The 18,239-nt window shown below is 39.5% G+C and overlaps 2 protein-coding genes across 8 annotated transcripts in view; one reads left to right on the forward strand and one right to left on the reverse strand.

The window, feature by feature from the left end:
* Positions 1 to 18,239, forward strand: part of LOC122846989 (NACHT, LRR and PYD domains-containing protein 12-like) — a 626,610-nt gene that overhangs the window by 403,353 nt on the left and 205,018 nt on the right. The gene's annotated exons all lie outside the window — the stretch shown is intronic.
* Positions 10,426 to 17,133, reverse strand: LOC122846994. The gene is made up of 3 exons (XM_044144334.1): positions 16,973 to 17,133; positions 16,742 to 16,892; positions 10,426 to 13,405 (listed from the first exon to the last, which is right to left on the reverse strand). The coding sequence occupies exons 2-3, from the start codon at positions 16,876 to 16,878 to the stop codon at positions 10,777 to 10,779; spliced, it is 2,766 nt and encodes a 921-aa protein (XP_044000269.1). The 5' UTR covers positions 16,879 to 16,892; positions 16,973 to 17,133; the 3' UTR covers positions 10,426 to 10,776.

Consider the following 18,239-nt stretch of genomic DNA (forward strand, 5'->3'; position numbering starts at 1 on the left):
TTCATTCCTAATAAAAAATAAACAAAAAAATTACAGATTAATAGACAAGAAATATAATTTCAGCTTCAATTAGGGAGCCAGAATCAAACATTCAGCTCTGAACGCGACAGGAAGATATAGAATATATCTCTAAAACTAAAAAGGTTTCACGGAGGTGCAGCTGTTGCTGGGTTTGAATCCTCCATCTTTTACCACAGCATGAATGGTTCTGTTTAAAATTGAATTAAATTGTATTTAAGAGTAAAACATTTTCATGTCATTACATTTAAAAAGCATGAGCCACGTTTTAACTCCACCTGGAAGCCATTTAAACTGGGAAAGCTGCTGTTTATTCAGCGGGACGTAATGACGCAGTTCCACCACTAGAGGGAGATGTTGCACAACCAGTCAACACTTCTCTCTCTTTTTTCTGTTTCCTGTTTTTCTTTTCGCTTAATCAGTTTGTTTTTTGGATGAAATTAATGAGGAAGTTATGAGGAAGAAGATAGTTTGATTTGATTTGCTGACATTCACCAGAGCTGCAAAAGGATGAATAAAATGAACAAAGATTCAATTTATTATTTAAAATTTATTAAATATTTCTGATTTACATTTTTGTACAAATATTAACAGACAGTTTTTAACCTATACTCTCTAACAATCTACAGTTTATTTTCCTGGAACTTACACGTTACTTTCACAGAGAAATTTAAATGTTTCTTTCCAGAAACTCACTGGAAACCTTCCTGTTAGGTAAAGGTAAATTATCTCTACTTTGGTGGATCATGCAGGTTACTTTATTTTATGCTCTTCATGAAATAATCCACTGTTAGCCATAAAGGATTGTTTTTATCTGTAGTCCCTGCGTTGTTAACCTTTGAACTTTACAGAATAATTTCCTGTTTAGTTTACAGGGTAACGTTTTAGCGTTAGCATCTGTAAAATACTGTGTTGGTGAAGTGATTTATTGTTAGCAGAGCTAATATTTATGATCGGCGCTCCAGGCTAGTGCTGCTAACGTTTTAGCTGGCGGTGAAAACAGCAGCTGGAAAGTTTCCTGTAAATTCCAGGAAACTTTTGGTTGTTTAGTTTTTACAACAAAAAAAACTAAATGAGATCAAAGTTTATTAAAATGTCTCAGTTCTTAACGTTTGATCACATTTCAGCTCTTCTCCTCCTCCTCCTCCTCCTCCTCCTCCTCCTCCTCCTCCTCCTCCTCCTCCTCTTCCTCCTCCTCATCTTCCTCATGTCCGCCGTTAGCTGTGTTCATTCTCCAGCTCAGAGCCCACTTCCTGTTTGTCGTTTCGTCCACTTCCTGTATGGCGTCCCGACGGCTCCGGTGCTCCGTGGAGAAGCTCATCACCTCGTCTTCGTCCGTCTTCCTCCAGCAGCAGATTCTCCAGGATTCCTTCCAGGCCCGCCACTCCTCTCCCTCCTCCTCCGCCTCGTCTTCATCGTCGTCTTCGTCGTCGGCTCCTCCGCGGTTGGCGACGGCGACCATCCAGGAGCGCCGCCAGGAGGAGAAGGAGGCGTTCAGCTTGTGGAACTGCAGGTGAAGCGGAGCACCAGGTTTGGTTTTCTTCTTCTTCTTCTTCGTCTGTTTTAGAACGGCGCTCTTCTTCTCTTGTTCTTCATCCTCCTCCTCTTCCTCTGCTTGTTTCTCAGCTTTTCCCTCCACAGGATTTTCTTCATCGGTTTCTCCGTCTTCCTCACCTTCGTCTTCGTTTTTGTTGATTTCTTCCACCTCCATCTTACTGTCCTCCTCTTCATCATCTTCCTCCTCGTCTTCCTCACAGCTCTCATGTTCTTCCTCATCCTCCTCTTCCTCATTGTTCTCCTCATCTTCGCAGCGTCTTCCTTTGGTTTCCATCTTCATCCTCTCAATGTTTCCATCTTCATCCTCGTCGTTATTTTCGTCCTTCTGTTTTTTGTTTTCTTCTGTCTCATCTTCCTCCTCTTCATCATCCTCTTCCTCATCAGCCTCTTCATCTTCATCATCCTCAATATCCAGACTGGAAACTTCCTTCTTCTCCTCTTCTTCCTTCTTTTCTGTTTTTCTCTCCATCCCTCTCTGCTCCTCTTCCTCTTCTTCATCTTCTTCATCCTTCCTATCATCATCCTCATCTTCCTCCTTGTCGTCTCTGTTTCTCTTTCCTTCATCTTTAACCTCCTCCTCTTCCTCTTTTCCTTGTTTTTTGTTCGTTTCTTCCTGCTCTTCCTCTTCATCATCATCATCATCATCTTCTAAATCGGGGCTCTCTTCATCCTCCTCTTCCTCTTTCAGGTTTACATCTTCATCCTTTTCTTTTCCTTTTTCCTTCTCTCGTTCTTCATCCTCTTCATCTGCATCTTCATAGTCGTCATCTGTTTCCTCTTCCTCCTCTTCCTCCTCTTCATCTCCTTTACTTTTGCTGCTTTCTTCATCAAAGTCCACAAACTCCTCTTCATCATCATCATCTTTGTCTTTTCCCAACTTTGTGGAATTATTTTCCTCCTTCTCGTCTTTTTCTGCTCTGTTGTTTTCCTTTCTTTCTTCCTCACCTTCAGCATCTTCATCTTCCTCATCCTCCTCTTCCTCATCTTCCTCATCATCCTCTTCCTCATCTTCATCATCCACCTTCTTCTGCTCTACTGGATCTCGACTCTTCGTTTCTTTTGATTTGCCGTTTTCTTGCATTTCTTCCTCATTATTGGCTCGACTGTCCTCTTCTTTCTCATCTTCATCGTCTTCCTCTTCTTCCTCATCTTCATCGTCTTCTTCATCCTTCTTCTTCATCTGCTCAGTTACTGGATCTCGACTTTCTTTTGTTCTGGCATTTTCGTGCCTTTCTTCATCATTGGCCTGGTTTTCCACCTCTTTCTCCTCCTCATCCTCCTCTTCCTCATCTTCAGCATCCTCCTCTTCCTCATCTTTAGCATCCTCCTCTTCCTCATCTTCAGCATCCTCCTCTTCCTCATCTTCATCTTCCTTCCTCTGCTCTATTTCCAGTTTTTGACTCTCCGTTTTGTTTGTTTTGTTTTTTTCTTCCTCTTCCTCATAAATTTCCTCTTCCTCCGTCTCTTCGTCCTTCGTCTTGTCAGCTGATTCGTTATCCTCTTCCTCTTCCTCATCTTCAGTGTCACGTTTTTCTTCATCCTCCTTCATCACTCTGACACTGTTATGGTTCTCCTCTTCCTCATTGACTCTTCTCTCCGTTTCCTTTTCATCATTTTCTTTCTCATCTTCTTCATCTTCATCTTCCTCCTCTTCATCTACACCCTCATCCTCCTCTTCCTCTTTTTCCTGACCTTTGTTCTTGGTAAAGTTTTGGAATATTTCTGTCCTGATCTCCTCCTCTTCTTCCTCCTCTTCCTCCTCCATTCCTTCATCATCCTCCTCCTCTTCCTCAGTTCCGTCTCCTTCCTCCTGCTCTTCGTCGTCCTCCGGTGGTTTCTGTCCTTTTGGACCCTTCCAGGCCTCCGTCCAGTCACTCAGACCAGGACGGTCCAGACCGGAGAACAGGAAAACGTTTATGGCTCTTCGTCTCCTGCTCATCTGGTTGCTATGGTGATGGGCGGACAAGATGGACGCCTGACGCCACCTGAGGGGAAACCAGAGGTCAGTCTGGAAAAAGAAAACCTCAGATTTCATCCAACCGTTTATCCATCCATCATCCAACCGTTTATCCATCCATCATCCAACCGTTTATCCATCCGGTGCTAATAGTGGAGCTAAATGTTTGTTTTTAGCAATTTTGCTAACTTTAAAACCTTTTAGCACATTTAGCTCCTCTAAACTTTGAGGAGCTAAAGTTTAGAGTAGCTAAATAATAAAAATTATATAATTATTATAATTTCACATAATAATAATTATGTAAAATTATTATTCACATAATAATTTCCTAAACCTTGTGTGATTTATGGGCTAACGTTTTAGCATTAGAAGCTAATTTATCTGAAATTTTTCCAGATAAATTCTAAAGCACTAATTTATTTATTTTTTGCCGTTTTGTAAACATTCAGTTGAATAAACTTTGATATCTGTGTTGAAATTTTGTTTTCGACTGTTAGGAATTCTTCATGTATTTAGACGTTCATATTCATGCTCTTATTTTGAAGGTCTTGTAAACTGATTGTGCAGCAGATCCATTTCCTCTCCTCATGTTCTCCTGACACATGCTAGGTGTCAACATGGTAAAATTTAGCTTCTAGCATTAGCTTTCGCGGAATGCCAAGTTGCTTTAGCGTTAGCAGAACTGTTGCTAATTATTAGCGCTTCAGGGTTAACCAGCTAACTCTGTGGTTTGAGCTAAAGGCAGCTGTGATGGGAACGTTTTGTATTCTGCTGTTGAGGCTGCAGCCACCTGATCTGCTGCTGGAACCCCCAGCAGGAGCTCCAGCTCTGCTGCCGCTCTTCGAATTCCTCTGGAGGAGCTGCAGCCAGCAGGCAGGATTTGCTCCATCCCGGCATCAGCCAGTCGCTCATTTCTGCTGTGAACGTGGCGGGTCCGTCCGTCGGATCTTCTGCTCCGGAGAGCCTCCATGAATCCTCCCAGCCTTCAGGTTCGTCCTAGTTAAAGACCAGAACACAGATTCTCTTTGGTCAGTCAGATTTGGAGCTGAAACTCTGGAATCAACGACCCCACCTGATCCAGCTGCTCCTGAATGAGGTCAAACTTATCGGATTTGTCGCTGGACTCCTGTTGGTAGCTTTCCCAACCGCAGTCCCAGTTCTTCTTCTGCTGCCTGAAGGGAAAGTTCATGATCTTCCATGTTCCGGCCCAGGAAGGAAGACCATATTCTCCTATTTCCACTTTTGTGACCAGCGTCTTTTCAAACAGAACGTCCCACTCAAAGTCTCTGTCCTCTGACTGCTCTGACTGAGCCGGGCTTTTCACCTGGAAACAGGAGAAACATTTACAGAAAACTTTTTGTTTTGGTTGATTTCATGTCTGTGATTCAACCATCTTTTCAAATCCCATTTATTTTGATCAAAACTGGCATATTAGAGAGGAAACCTGAAAAATCTACATATTTATATATGACCTTTATTGTGAGATTTGACCTTTTAATGAACAATTAGTTCCACAATGGCACAGCAGTGAACACGGCTAACTAAAGCGTTAGCTTTGCTAATGCTTAAAGTGCTACATCAATGCCATATTTAGCAGAAGCTAATGCTAAAACAGTGAAACAACACTGTATTTAGTGTATTTAGAATAACAAAGCTAATGCTAATGTGCTACACGAACACAGCATTCAGTGGAAGCTAATGCTAAAGCGCTACACAAACATAGTTTTTAGTGGAAACTAACCAAAACTTTAACACTGATGTTGAACTTTATTCAACTGAGCCAATAAATTAGCACTTTATCATGTAGGGGAAGCTAAGTGCGCTAAATGTTTTCAACGTTAGCAAAAAGCGCTAAACAAACAATTAGCTCTGCTATTAGCGGGAGTTTGCCATCAATCCATCCTGACCTGCTTCCAGGAATGACTCCATTTAGGAATCGGACCGGTCCCGTCCGCGTCCGGTCCAAGCTTCTTTGATTTGTACTTCCTGTTTCTGGGACACTCTAAGGTCATCAGCAGCGTCCTCCTCTCTTTAGCCTCTCTGGCCTTCAGGTAGAGATACTTTGGTGGTTTCAGGCTCATCCAGGATTCCCTCCAGCACAACCGAAACACGTCCACCTCCACTTTGCGTTTTTGCCTGTGGCGTTTCGGGGAGGAAGACCTCCTGGGGGCCGGCGGCGGCGGGGGAGGAGGCTCCGCTTTGACTTTTGGAGGTGGAGGAACGATTTTGAATTTAATTTTAGGCTTTTTTTCTTCGTCGTCTGTCCTGGTCGTCGCCCTCCTGAAGTCGGACATCTCATCCTTGCCCTGGTCTCCGTTGGACCAGTGGTACGTCCACTTTGAGAAAAGACTGGAGCAAAAAAAATAAAAACAATCTGTTAGATTGAATATGAAAAACCTGTTTTACATGAACTACGAAAACAGAATTCACTTACATTTCAATCAATCAATTACATACGGAGGTCTGGTCCTGACAAAACTGCCCATAATAATAATAATAATAATAATAATAATAATAATAATAATAATAATAATAATAATAATAATAAAGTACTTAATGTTTCAAATGTTGCCTCCAAGATGTAAAATATAAGAACTTTCCCAACTTACCTGATTTTGTTAGTGAGACAAATGCATATTTACTGTTTTTATTTAGGTGAAATAAGTTGTAAAGGAATAAATGTTTTGATCTTTACACTTTAATGGAGCTTTTCTGTTTCCATTCGGCCTCCTGTTTGCGCTGGTCCGCCTCGTTCTGGGCTATTTTCTCCCACTGGTCTCTCAGTCGGCCGTTGCTGAACGATCTCTTCTCTTCCTTTTTGGACAACATCGTGTTTCCTGTGAGAAACAGAAGCATCGATTTATTATCACTGAAACAGCATTACAAAAACATTTTTAACACAAAATAGAAAAATGATAGTAAAATAAATAAAATCCAGGCTTGTGTGTTAGTCTGATTATCAAAGTTTAGCTGTTGAGTTATAATTATCTAAGAAGCTAATGTTAGCATAAATGCTATCATTATATTGTTGGCTTTTACTAATCATTTTCAATCTATTCAATAACTTATTGCTTTATTTCTTTTAATATTTTATTATTTGTTTTTGCAGTTTAAGTAAATAAAAAAATACTAAATAAATAGCAATAAATAATAAAATAAAAACTAAACTAATAAAACAATAAATCTGGAAATAATGGAAAATTAAATAGAAGTGAGAATGTTAGATTAATATTGTTGAAAATTACAAAGAAATAGTTTATGTCACATTGCCTAATTGATAAATTGGAAATTTTCTTCTTTTTATGTTTTGAAGAACAAATTATTACCAAGTCATTAATTTTCTATAGTTTGGATAATTTTGGCAGGATCAGTCCTCCGTACGGTTAGTTCCAGGAACAACATGTCACAAGTTATTTGCTCAGAGAATGAAAACAACAAGCTAAAATTAAACTCTGCCCGGCAACAACAACCTCCAAACTGAGGAAAGTGGAGATAAACACAGATATTAAATAAACACTGATATTAAATCAAAACTGATATTAAATAAACACAGATATTAAATTAACACAGATATTAAATAAACATAGATATTAAATCAAAACTGATATTAAATCAACACTGATATTAAATAAACACAGATATTAAATCATATTCTGTCCATCAACACAACTCTTATGCTCAGATTTATCATTTTGTTTTCCAGCTGACTTTATATAAATAGAAACCTGTAAATATGGAAAATGTTCAGTTTGTTTTGTGAAAATAGAAGAGCAGCAGTCGAAGGTTTTTAAAGAACGGCTAATTTTAAAACTAGCATCAGAAGATCGTCGTCCGTCTGGAGGATTTACTTTGCATTTCAGCCTCATCCATCTTAATAATCTCCGTAAAATTAGAGGATGACTTCAGGGATCCTCGACCACCTGCTGTCTGAGACGCTTCCCCAAAAAACACAAACATGTTTCACAGAGCGAACAATTAAAATTAAATCTTTAACGCAAAATATTAAAGAAATGAAAGTTTGATCACTAAACTTTCAGAAATTACACAGCGGCTGCAGAGCTCCATAGTAAAAGGAAAATAACACGGAAAAGATCAACTCAAATTCTGCTTCTCTCACCAAACACACCGGTTGCCATGGAAACCGGCTGACATCAGCACCACTAGTCGACAGAATGGAGGTTCAAGTGTATCAGGAGGTGAAACCTTAAATAAAACTCAAACATTTCTCACATGGACAGAACATTCAGACCGTCATGATTCTGTGTTTCCAGTCTTGATGTTTATTTTATGATTTTTAATAAATAATCACCTGGAAACGAGCAGCGATTGATTAGCTAATGATCACCAACCAGCTGGAACAAAAATGTCTCCATTTGACAGTTTCTGGTCCGAGTTCAGCGTAACAAATGTTTGTTGATCTGCAGTTTGTGGAGTTTAAACCGTTTCTGTTTAGCAGCTTTCAGTGTTTTTATGGAGCCTCAAACCATCGACGTGTTGGCGCCAAAATGTCAACATGCACAACTAGAATCACAGAAACAGACAGAAAACATCACGAGATAAACAAACAAACAGACAAAAAGACAAAAAGATTTAATTCTCACCTGGTTCTTTGACTCCGTCCTGTTTTTCCCTTCCTCTCCGGATCCACGGATCTTCTTCTCGACGCTCCTTCAGCTTGAAGTTTGACTCTCTGTCCTGAATAACGAGCCGGCTTCCCTCCTCCTATTTTTACATCACAACACATCCAGGGCTGCGGCTCTAAATTTAGAGCCGGGTCGAGGCAGCCGGTGGGATCAGACAAGGATTAGATGAAAAACACATTAGTGAAACGAATCTTCATTCAACAGCTGCAGAAATACGACAAAGATGAGAGTTTAAACGCTGCAGAGCCGTAAAGACGGAACAACAGTCATTTAGAGCTGCTGCGTTTTCAACAGGTTGGTGAGAAATGATGCACCAGGTTTATATAAAATAATGGAGTTAAATTAATTTAACGTTTTTATTTACTGGAGTAAAAAACATAAATTATGCAAAATGTTTAATACTGTGATTAAAATCAGCAAATTGACGGTTTAAAACAAAGAAGAAAACAACTGAAACAATGTTAGTTTTTCTTTCTCTTGTTTTTTTTCTTTCTCTTTGTTAAAATTATTAATTTATTTTTATTTATGTTTTTTTCTATGCTTCTATTTATTGATTGATTTATTGATTTTATTCTAATCATTTTTTTGAAGTTTTCATTAGTTTATTAATTTATTGATTGTTTTTAATTTTTCCTTAGTTATCTATTTTTTATTATTTTTATTAATGTATTTTGGTTTTATGTAATATTTTGTGTCCTTGAAATGTGTCACTTTAAATAATTATTGCGATTTTAATGTAAATATTAAGTAAAAATATTTAAATTAAAGTTAAATTTTAAAAATGCATTTCTAACCATTCTAATGATGGCTCGTTAGTCGGCCTGAGAACAACACTGACATCCTGAAAAGGTTGTTGGTTCCACCAGGGACAGAACCAAAACGTGCAGGATGCCGGGCCTCGAGGGCCCACTTTGCCCACCCCTGTTGTAGCCCGGGGGAGGGCAACTCCGGTCTCCTGCAACCTTTAGATGCATCTCTACTTCAACACACCTGAGTCAAATAGTGAAATAATGAGGAGAACCTCTGGAGAACCCGACTGCACTGAGGAGGAGATTCAGCTGCTGGATTCAGGTGTGTTGGACCAGGGAGACGCTAAGAGCAGCAGGACACCGACCCCTCCAGGACCAGGACTGACCACCTCTGTTGTAGGCCAATAAGGGAAGCAGGAAGGAGATTTTGCCGTTTTCATTGGTTTAACGTTGAATTTTATTTAATAAATGTGATTTTTAGCAGAAATATTGAGCAGCTGTTTCTCCTCATGTATGACCAGAACCTCTGGGTGTGTGTGTGTGTGTGTGTGTGTGTGTGTGTGTGTGTGTGTGTGTGTGTGGGTGTGTGTGTGTGTGTGTGTGTGTGTGTGTGTGTGTGTGTGTGTTTGCTACATGTGCGCAGGGTTTCTGTGCGCTCTGAGCATGCGCAGTGGCTGCCTGTCTCTCCGCAGCAGCAGATCTCCGTCACCGTAACGAGACGCTCAGATCATTTTGCTGCTGATGTCACAGAACTGCCAGCTCTATTTTTAACACAAACGCGCAGCATGTTTAGGTTTCCATACGTTTGCTGTCAACAGTTGACCAGAAAATGATTTGTTTCGATGTTTTTACAGATTATGTTGGATTTACCAAACTTTATGAATCGTGAAAATAGTTTTTCTAAATTGACAAAGTTCAACAAAAAGTCAAAAATCTGGACACATATAATTATTTTAATATTGTTGCTGCTCTGTTTATTCCTGTTATTTATTCATCTTTTTATTGCATTTCTGTTTTCAGGTGAATATAAAAATACATTTTTATTTTACTCCTGTTGCCACTAGATGGCGCTGTTGTATAATTTGGTCTGGAGATTGATTCAGGCATTATTTTTGGTAACTTGTAACTTATAAATCACACCAAACAAAATATATAAGTATGAAATTTGTGAAATAAGATATAAAAACCACTGGAAGAACTGAAGCTTTATCTAAAAATAAATTTATATATTTATGCCAATAAGTACAGAAAGTATTTCTGCTTCATTTTAAGGATTAAATGTGTTTTTAAAAGAAATCTAGAATAAAATTGAAGTTATTTGTGTTTTTTTATTTTACAACTAAAACAAAAAGATTAGTTTATATTTATCAAGCTGATGAAGTAAACCAATGACTCATGTCTTACCAGATCTGTCCACTAGATGGAGTCAGTGAACCTTCTGTTTGGTTTGTGAGGTTGAGGAAACTCCTGCAGTAACAGACTGAATAAAGACATGATACTGTTTGTTTTTACTCCTTTATTTAGGAGACTTTAGCATTTCATTCACCTTCAACATCAGACAGTCCTGTGTAACTTTCTCTTTCTCAAACTGTTTTAATATTCTCATATTAAAACTACACCCACTCCTTTCTTCATAAGATCCTTATCGCACTTCTTTGCCTTTTTTTTCATAAATAGCAATTTAAAACTATACTGTTCTGATTTATTTGCCTGAAACACACCTTCCATCCACACTGTTCTGCACTAACTATCAGAAAGACATTCCCATTTTATGGGCCAAATGCAGATTCTTGGGTTCAACAGAGTGACTAATTTCTCGAAGCGATTGTTTTTGTTTAGTTTTTGTATTAGGTCAGTACAGTGGAAGGAGGAACTTCCAGGATTCATCCCAACCAGATATCGACTTAAAGCTCATCTGTTTTTTCAGGTTTTCAGGACGGACGAAGAATCTCCAAGACTCTCCCCATTCCTCCAGGAACTTCTTATAGACGCTGTCTTCAGGCATGAGCTTACTGTTAGAACCGCTGCCTTTCTTGGGACGAGGTTGGGTTTTACCCAGGAGGTGGCATCCTGCCCACTTCCTCTCGGATTGTTTCTCCTTCTCAATGCCAGAATACAGTTGCTTCCTCGTTTTGATCTTTGTTGGTAAAATCACTCTTTGATCACTGGGTACTTTGGATCTACCTTTGGTATTAAGCTGGTCGCTGGGTTTCTGCAGAAACCGGTAGCAGTTTGCCCAAAGTGTGGCAGAAGCAAACACTTTGTTTAGGTCGGATTTATTTTTGTTTATGTTTTGTATCTTGTTTTTGCTTGACCACAAAACCTGGTAGTAACCCGGGTTCTGGGAAGACTCAATCCAGAGCTGATCCAGTTGGGGCATTGGGTTGGCAAGTCTGAAAGATCTTCCCCACTTACATCCACACTCACTCAGAATGGGATGTTGCTGCTGAGTTGAACTACTTTTGCTTGACTGATTGCTTAGAAGTGATTTGCTGCTCCATGAGGAACTCCACTCTTTCTCAGGGTATCTTTGGCCAAATATCTTGTGGTCAAAGGAGCGGCTCATTTTAGCTTTCACTACTTCTGAGGACATAATGCTTTTTGGGCGCTGGATCTCAGTGGATTCATCCACCCACTTGTCTGTCGATACTAGTCCAGTCCATTGTGGTGAGTGGTAGATAGACCACTTCCAGGATTCCCTCCACTGAGCAAACGATGGTTTATCATGTCTCATCTCTGTTTCTGTGATCATCCAGGCATCTTGCCAATCTGATATGGACTTGGCATGACTTTCATGTTCTCTTGAGTTATCAGGAACATTCAGCTTCCCTTTGCCGACTTGATCTTTGGCTTTTGCAGTTTCTGATCGATGCTGGTACCTTGAGAACTTCCAGGATTCTCCCCAAATCCGTTCACTTGTTGGGCCATTTTTAGGGAATTCCTCCACTGAAATCTCCCTCTGGTGCCTCTCCCAGTTCACCCGGACTTGCGTTGAGGTGGACCAACCTTGTTGCCACAGCTCAGGGTTCTGATTCAGGGGCCGGCAGGTAAACTTCCAGGAGTCTTTCCACTCTGAGGCATTGGGCTTTGAATTTTCCCCTTTCTCAGACTCTCTGAAAGGCTTCACAGGATCTGGCTTGTACCTTCTCCTTTCCTGTCTCATTCTGTGTTTTATTACCTTCCAGGAATCCCTCCATTCAGAAGGTGGAAGTATTTTCTGCAGGTGCTTCATAAGAAGTATCTTTGACTCGGGGAGTTCCCTCCTTGTGTGATGTATCACATCACGTCTTAGTTGCTCGTACCTTGGATCTACTTTCTCTGTCGAGTAATTGACCTGAGGGACCTTTTCCACCCTTTGAGTCTCAACATCTACCTTCGGCGGTAAGGCTTTGAGGACTTTATCTATCTCAGCACAAGGTTTTGAGTTGTTCTTCGGGATCTCCCATGACTTACTCCAGTCGACATTTGCCTCAAATGTATCGCAGAGCTGAAGGTCTCTCTTACGAGTTGCGGAGGTGATTTTGTGAAAACCTTCTCTCTCCAGGCTGTGATCGTCAAAGCCATGATGTTGGTTCTGAGAGGAACTCTGTTGGTTGCTGAAGACGCCGGCAGCTGTTCTCCATGAACTGGCCCATTCTGGACTGAGAGGTTTCTGATGGCGAAGAAGCTTGAAGCTGTTGCTGCCATGATGGTTGAGAAGCCTCCAACATTCCTCCCATACTGGGTTTATTTCTCTTCCCATATCTTTGTTGTCATCAACTGTTGCATTCAGTAAACCTTCGTTGCCTGGCTTGGTGGACGACCAGGAATCACTCCACTCTGATGAACACAAGATTTCATTTTGGTGCTGCATTTCCACCAGTGAAGTGAAGAATCCATGTTTAGAGGTTTTCTCTTCATCTTCACTGGAATCTTTCTTGATTTTCTCAAATCTTTTCCAGGATGTCTGCCATTCGTCAGCGGGCAGATTCAGGTCTAGCGCCTGTGGTTCCACCATCTTGTAAAAGGCTTTTCTCCAGAGATATCTTTGTGGATCCACCATGTTGGTCTCGTTTGGCCAAGGCTTACCTTCTTCGGCTCGAGGTTGATAGGGAGCAAACATCCAGCACTGCCCCCAGTCTGGACTGGCGCCCTCTGCTGGTATCGGTAAGGACTTGTTGAACTTCCAAGCCTTGCCCCACACCAGAGACGACGGCTGAGTTTTGGTGATTGACATGAGTTGCTGTAGTTTGTTGAGACTCTTGTCTTGCACCTTTTTGTCCTTGAGATTCGGGGTTTGAGCAGAAAAGCTTTTAGCCGGGACTCCTGGTCTGCCAACAGGACCCAAACCTCTGCAGAGAGGAACTCCCTGAGGAACCAGCGGTTCCTTGCTCTTCCAGATGTTGTCGTCTGGTTGGATATCAGAAGGTGTAACTTTCCTCTCCACTCTTTTGTATTTCCCCATCTTGGCAGTCATGCGATCTGCCCAGTCCTTGTTGATGCTGTGCAAACAAAAAAAGAACAAAAGGACAAAAAAAGTTAATAAAACACAGCTAGTCATGATTTATTTATTTTTTCTTGACATTAAACCTGCAGTTCAAATTTTTTGTTCCTAACATAAATTTTCTAGGTTTGCTAATAAAAAACTTGGTAGATCTTCCTTTAAACACCAATTATATTAAAGTGGTTTAGTTCTTGATTAGAGGATGTTTCGTACATCGTTGAGCATTTTGGACACTTCTAAGACCCATTGACTGTTTATTTAGATTGGTCTGATTTTAAAGTCCAACCAACACTAAAAGGAACTTTAAGCTCCAGAAAATCTGTACAGAGTGGCGATAATTCTGGATTTCTTGTTCTGGAGTAAATTTGCTTGTTCTGTTTATATCCAGGCCTTTGATGATGAAAACCTTTTGTAGTCTGAGGTAAAGTTACTGAGGGGTAAACTGATGCTACCATCTGGCAGCTCTTAAATAACACAACAATGTTTTTATTTATAGAAAATCAGTTATGTCCTGCTGCTAGGAGATCAGACGACACTGATCACACTGACAAATGATCGGTGTTTTTCTTTGTTGTTGTTTTTGCATATTTTCAGATCTGGTATCGAGGGAAAAAGTGAAAACTTAAAATAAAGTTGGAAGTTTTTTCCAGTTTTGCCTTAAATTGTTTGGTGACACCTGAAAAATTAACGAGTAACTTTATTTATTGTTTCACTGGAAACCTCTGAGATTCAAAAGTAAAAGATTTTAAACTTTTGAAACTCAGAAATTTTTATCCCTCCACCCCCCCAAATTTCTGAGATTAATCTATGAACTTCTTTGTTTGTAATCTTGTAAATTTTAAACTACTGGAGCTCAGAAATGTTCTGGGAAAAGCAACGTTGCAGCTTTATCTCTGCTCTGGTCAAACCAACCAAACTGTTGGAGCAGCCTGTTCCCCTCCTGGCCTGTGGGGGCGCTGCACCAAGAACCACTGAAGGAAACGACACAAAAACCTCTGAGAGAAACTTCCTGCTTCCCCAGATGTAAACAAATGGAGGCGTCAGAGTTTAGAGGTTGTAGGATTTCTCTTTTTGTCTTTAAAAAATACGAGTCATTTCTCCCACTGGTGCTAGATTAGCAGTTTTGTTTAGGTAGTATTTACCCAGAATGCCCTGCCCTGTAGTCCACTTCCTGCTTTTGGAGCAGTCTCTGGTCTGCTTGGTGTTCACATATGGATTCAAACTGAACCAGAGTTCACTTCAACCGAACCCAGACCGATGTTTGGGTTTGAGTTTTTTGGTTCTTATCAGAGTTCAGGAAATGTTCGATTGAAAGCAGCAGAAATACCCAGCATGCAACACTCATTCCCTGCAATCTGGACAACAAATCACCGTGTCACTCCGTCAGAGTATTCATTTCAGCTCCCTCTAAATCTGTTGGGCTCTTCAGGCGGCTCTGGAAGTCGAGACATGGCATGTGTTCTTGGACCGGTACCTTTTGTGGAGATCTGGTGGCAAAGCTAACTGGTGACCTTTGCTGCTCTGGCGGGTCAGGTTTCCTGCTCTGGACGTCGCCGTTTCTCCATCATTGTGATTTTTCTGAGAAGTTAGCTCTTACAGAATAATTTGATAAATTCCTATTTAAAGCCACAAGGATGTTCACACTTAATAAAACATTAAATTTGTGGTTACAGCTGTGACTGCCTGACTGATCTCTGTATCAGACTGGATGAAGAGCAGCTGGCATTAAAATAAACCTGCGTGAACTGGGACGGAGATATTAATACATACATGCTGACAACCCAACTTGTAAAGCAAGAAATACAAAATAATTAAAGACATTTGATACAAATACAGCAACTAAAGCAGCAATATGAAGGAAAGTGACTTTGGTTCGTTGTTGCATGTTTTTGTTTTTGCTCTATTTATGTTGAGTTTAAACCAATATTTTTGTTCTAACCTGAAAACCTTTTCAAACCATCTTTTATTTCTGGGTATTTTCCTTCCAAGCAGACAGATCTTCCTGCAACTCTAAGCATTTCTGATCATAACAGTTTATTTCTGTTTGACCCACAGGCGCAAATGCAAAACGAACTGCGAAACGAGAGTAAATCCCAAACAAACTAAACAAATGCAACAGGAAAATGCTGCAAACACAGGAAATAGAAGCAAAAGGAAAAATATGGCAAATACAAAAAAATAAACTGAAAATATAGAATGTTGCAAACTAGTGCCACAAATCAGAAGTCCTCCTGTCCACTAGGGGGAGTCTGGAGTCAGTAATGTTACCAATAAGTAAATATGCTGCTGTAATAAAAAAAAAATGTCAATGCTGCTCTATAATATTATAAAATACAGGAAGTATGACGAGTATCTGGTCCCCTATTATTTAGTGGCCGACTCCCCCTGGTGGCCTGGAGGACTAATGTTTTGTCTGCAGTTGGATTGTTTTTCTGCTGCATTTCTTTTTTGTTTTTTATCAGAATTTGCATAATAAATTTTTTTTTCAGCGTCTTTCATCATTTCCTGTGAATTTGGACCTGCTGGTTTTCAGAAGCTTTCATTTAAAGGTTTGTTGGGATTCCTCCTGCTGGAGGTAAAATCTGTAAGACGTGTTTCTGGATTTTGTTTTGTTTTATTGTAGAGTTTATTTAGAACATGAGGTCAAATGAGGTCAGTTTGTCTTTCGAACTGCTGATAACAAAAAGCCCAAAAATAAAAAATCTTCACTCAACAAGTAACTAACTAAATAATATTTTCATTTAGGTTAAGCACATTATTAGTTTCTTTTACTTTTTATGAATGTTAAATAATTATTCACCTAAAGCTTTCTTATATTTTGCAGAAAAGTCACTCAGTTAGTTTGTGATCATTTCAGTTGCACTAAGATATTTACAATTGTAACTAGATCAGAAAACTTGGTAACGTTTTGTTTTTGCAGTGTCCTGAAATCTCTTCAAAAATAACTTTTTTAGCATTGAGAATTTGTGCATCATCTAAAAAGGGTCAAATTTGGTGAAAATGTGTTTAAGTATTTAATTTAGCACAAAATTTAATATTTACTCTGAAAACAAACTTTGTGCCAAGAGAAAGTCGGCTGCAGGTTCTGCAGGATGAAATTTCAGCCTCTGGTTTCGATTCAGGATCTAAAATGTCAAACAGTTTGGATGTTTGGACATTTGGACGTCTCTCAGCTGACAGCAGGACTTTCTGTCCCGTTTGATCAGAACCAAACACGGACAGATTCGTCCCGGTTGGGTTTAGTTTTCGTTCATCTAAAATGACGTCACAGTAGAAGTTTTCTGAATGTTGAGTTTTCTGAATGTTGAGTTTTCTGAATGTTGAGTTTTCTCACGCGGGCAGCGCGCTCCTCTCCAGCCGCTCCTGCTCCAGACGCATCCTCTGTCCGAACTCCCTCATCCGGATCTCCCAGACGTTCCTCATGATGGAGGCGTCGCATCCCACCACCTCTGGGTTCTTCTCACCGGACATCTTCAGCCTGGTTCCTGCGGGAAGCAGAACCACAGAGCCGTTAGCGTCTCCATCGCTCAACCTGTGATGGATTATAGTGAAATCTGAATGAGACCTCCTGCGGAGACGCAGCTTCACCGGCGATAATCTGAGTGAGACGCTGCTGACAGCTCTGCTGATTTGTACCAACGCCCTGAGAGCCAATAACCATCTGAAGGATGTGAGGGGCAGCGCCTGCTAAAAATAACGCCGTGCCCCGACTACAGCGCTCGCTTTTACACTCAGCCAACATCAGCACTTTTTCAACAGGGCTGACGTTTTCCAGCTTCCTTCTCCCATAAATCTACTTGCAAAGCTGAAATATTCAATTCTGTCAAAGTTTTGACCAACAACTGCAGCTAAAAACTAGTAAAATCTTCCTGTATTGGATGAAAAATGGTCAAAAATAACTAAAGTTAAAAAATCTGTCATGTATGACGGTGAATTAGAAAAAAAATAGAGAAGTACATTTCTGCCAAAAACTCTGAAATTTCCTAGAAAAAAATTGTAAACTTCTTAGTTTTAAAAGTCAAAAGTTTGATTCTACATTTTGAGATTAGAACCAGATATTTTCTAAAAACAACTTGGACATTTCTCAGTTTGTAAAGTGGAAAAAATTCAACTTTTAAAAATATAAATTTTTGAGGTTATTCTCAGTTGCAGAGTTTTTTGGCAGAAATTTACTCCTCTACATTTTTATCCATCTACAATGTCCCCATTATGCCGCCTTGATTTTTCTCTCAAATTTTCAACTTTTGAAGCTCAGAAATTTCAAAGATTTTCTAGAAAGTTTGTGAGATTAATAAATTTTTTTATAGAACTTTTTTTTTTTTTTGAAATTTTCAAGTCTTTCTAGAAAGTTTATCGGATTAATCTCAAAAGTCCAGATTTTTTTATTATTATTATTTTAATTTTGGAGCTCAGATAATTCATCATGTTAGTAGAAAATTCCTCAATTATTCTCAGAATTTCAAAGTTGTTGTTTTTTGAGCAAATTTTAGATTTTTCACATTTAAAAATGTCCAAATTGAAAGATTTCTAAGATTTTGCTAGAAAATGTTTAAGTTTTTTTTTTTTTTACATTGTTTTACTGTTGGGGCTCAGAAATGTTCTTGTTTTTCTAGAAAATCTCCAGGATTATCAACATTTCTGAGTTCTTCAAGCATAAATTTACTCCTCTGTTTTATCTACAAAGACGCCTCGGTAGTTAAAACATGGTAACTATGGAAACACCAAATATATTTGAGAATCAGGCAAGATGTTTCCCATAACCTCTGGTTCCAGAACCAGATTTCTAATCCTAAATTAGTTGCTTTATAATCCTGGGTTGTTTTTTGTAAAAC

This window comes from Gambusia affinis, linkage group LG17, assembly GCF_019740435.1.
Source record: "Gambusia affinis linkage group LG17, SWU_Gaff_1.0, whole genome shotgun sequence".
NCBI classification, from domain to species: Eukaryota; Metazoa; Chordata; class Actinopteri; order Cyprinodontiformes; family Poeciliidae; genus Gambusia; species Gambusia affinis.

What these genes read in the sequence shown, in the direction of transcription:
- LOC122846994 (XM_044144334.1), bottom strand. Translation starts at nt 16,878, where the DNA reads ATGTCCGGTGAGAAGAACCCAGAGGTGGTGGGATGCGACGCCTCCATC. An exon ending in GAGAGGAGCGCGCTGCCCGC is followed by an intron (nt 13,406 to 16,741) that starts GTGAGAAAACTC and finishes TTGTTTGCACAG; the next exon opens with CATCAACAAGGACTGGGCAG.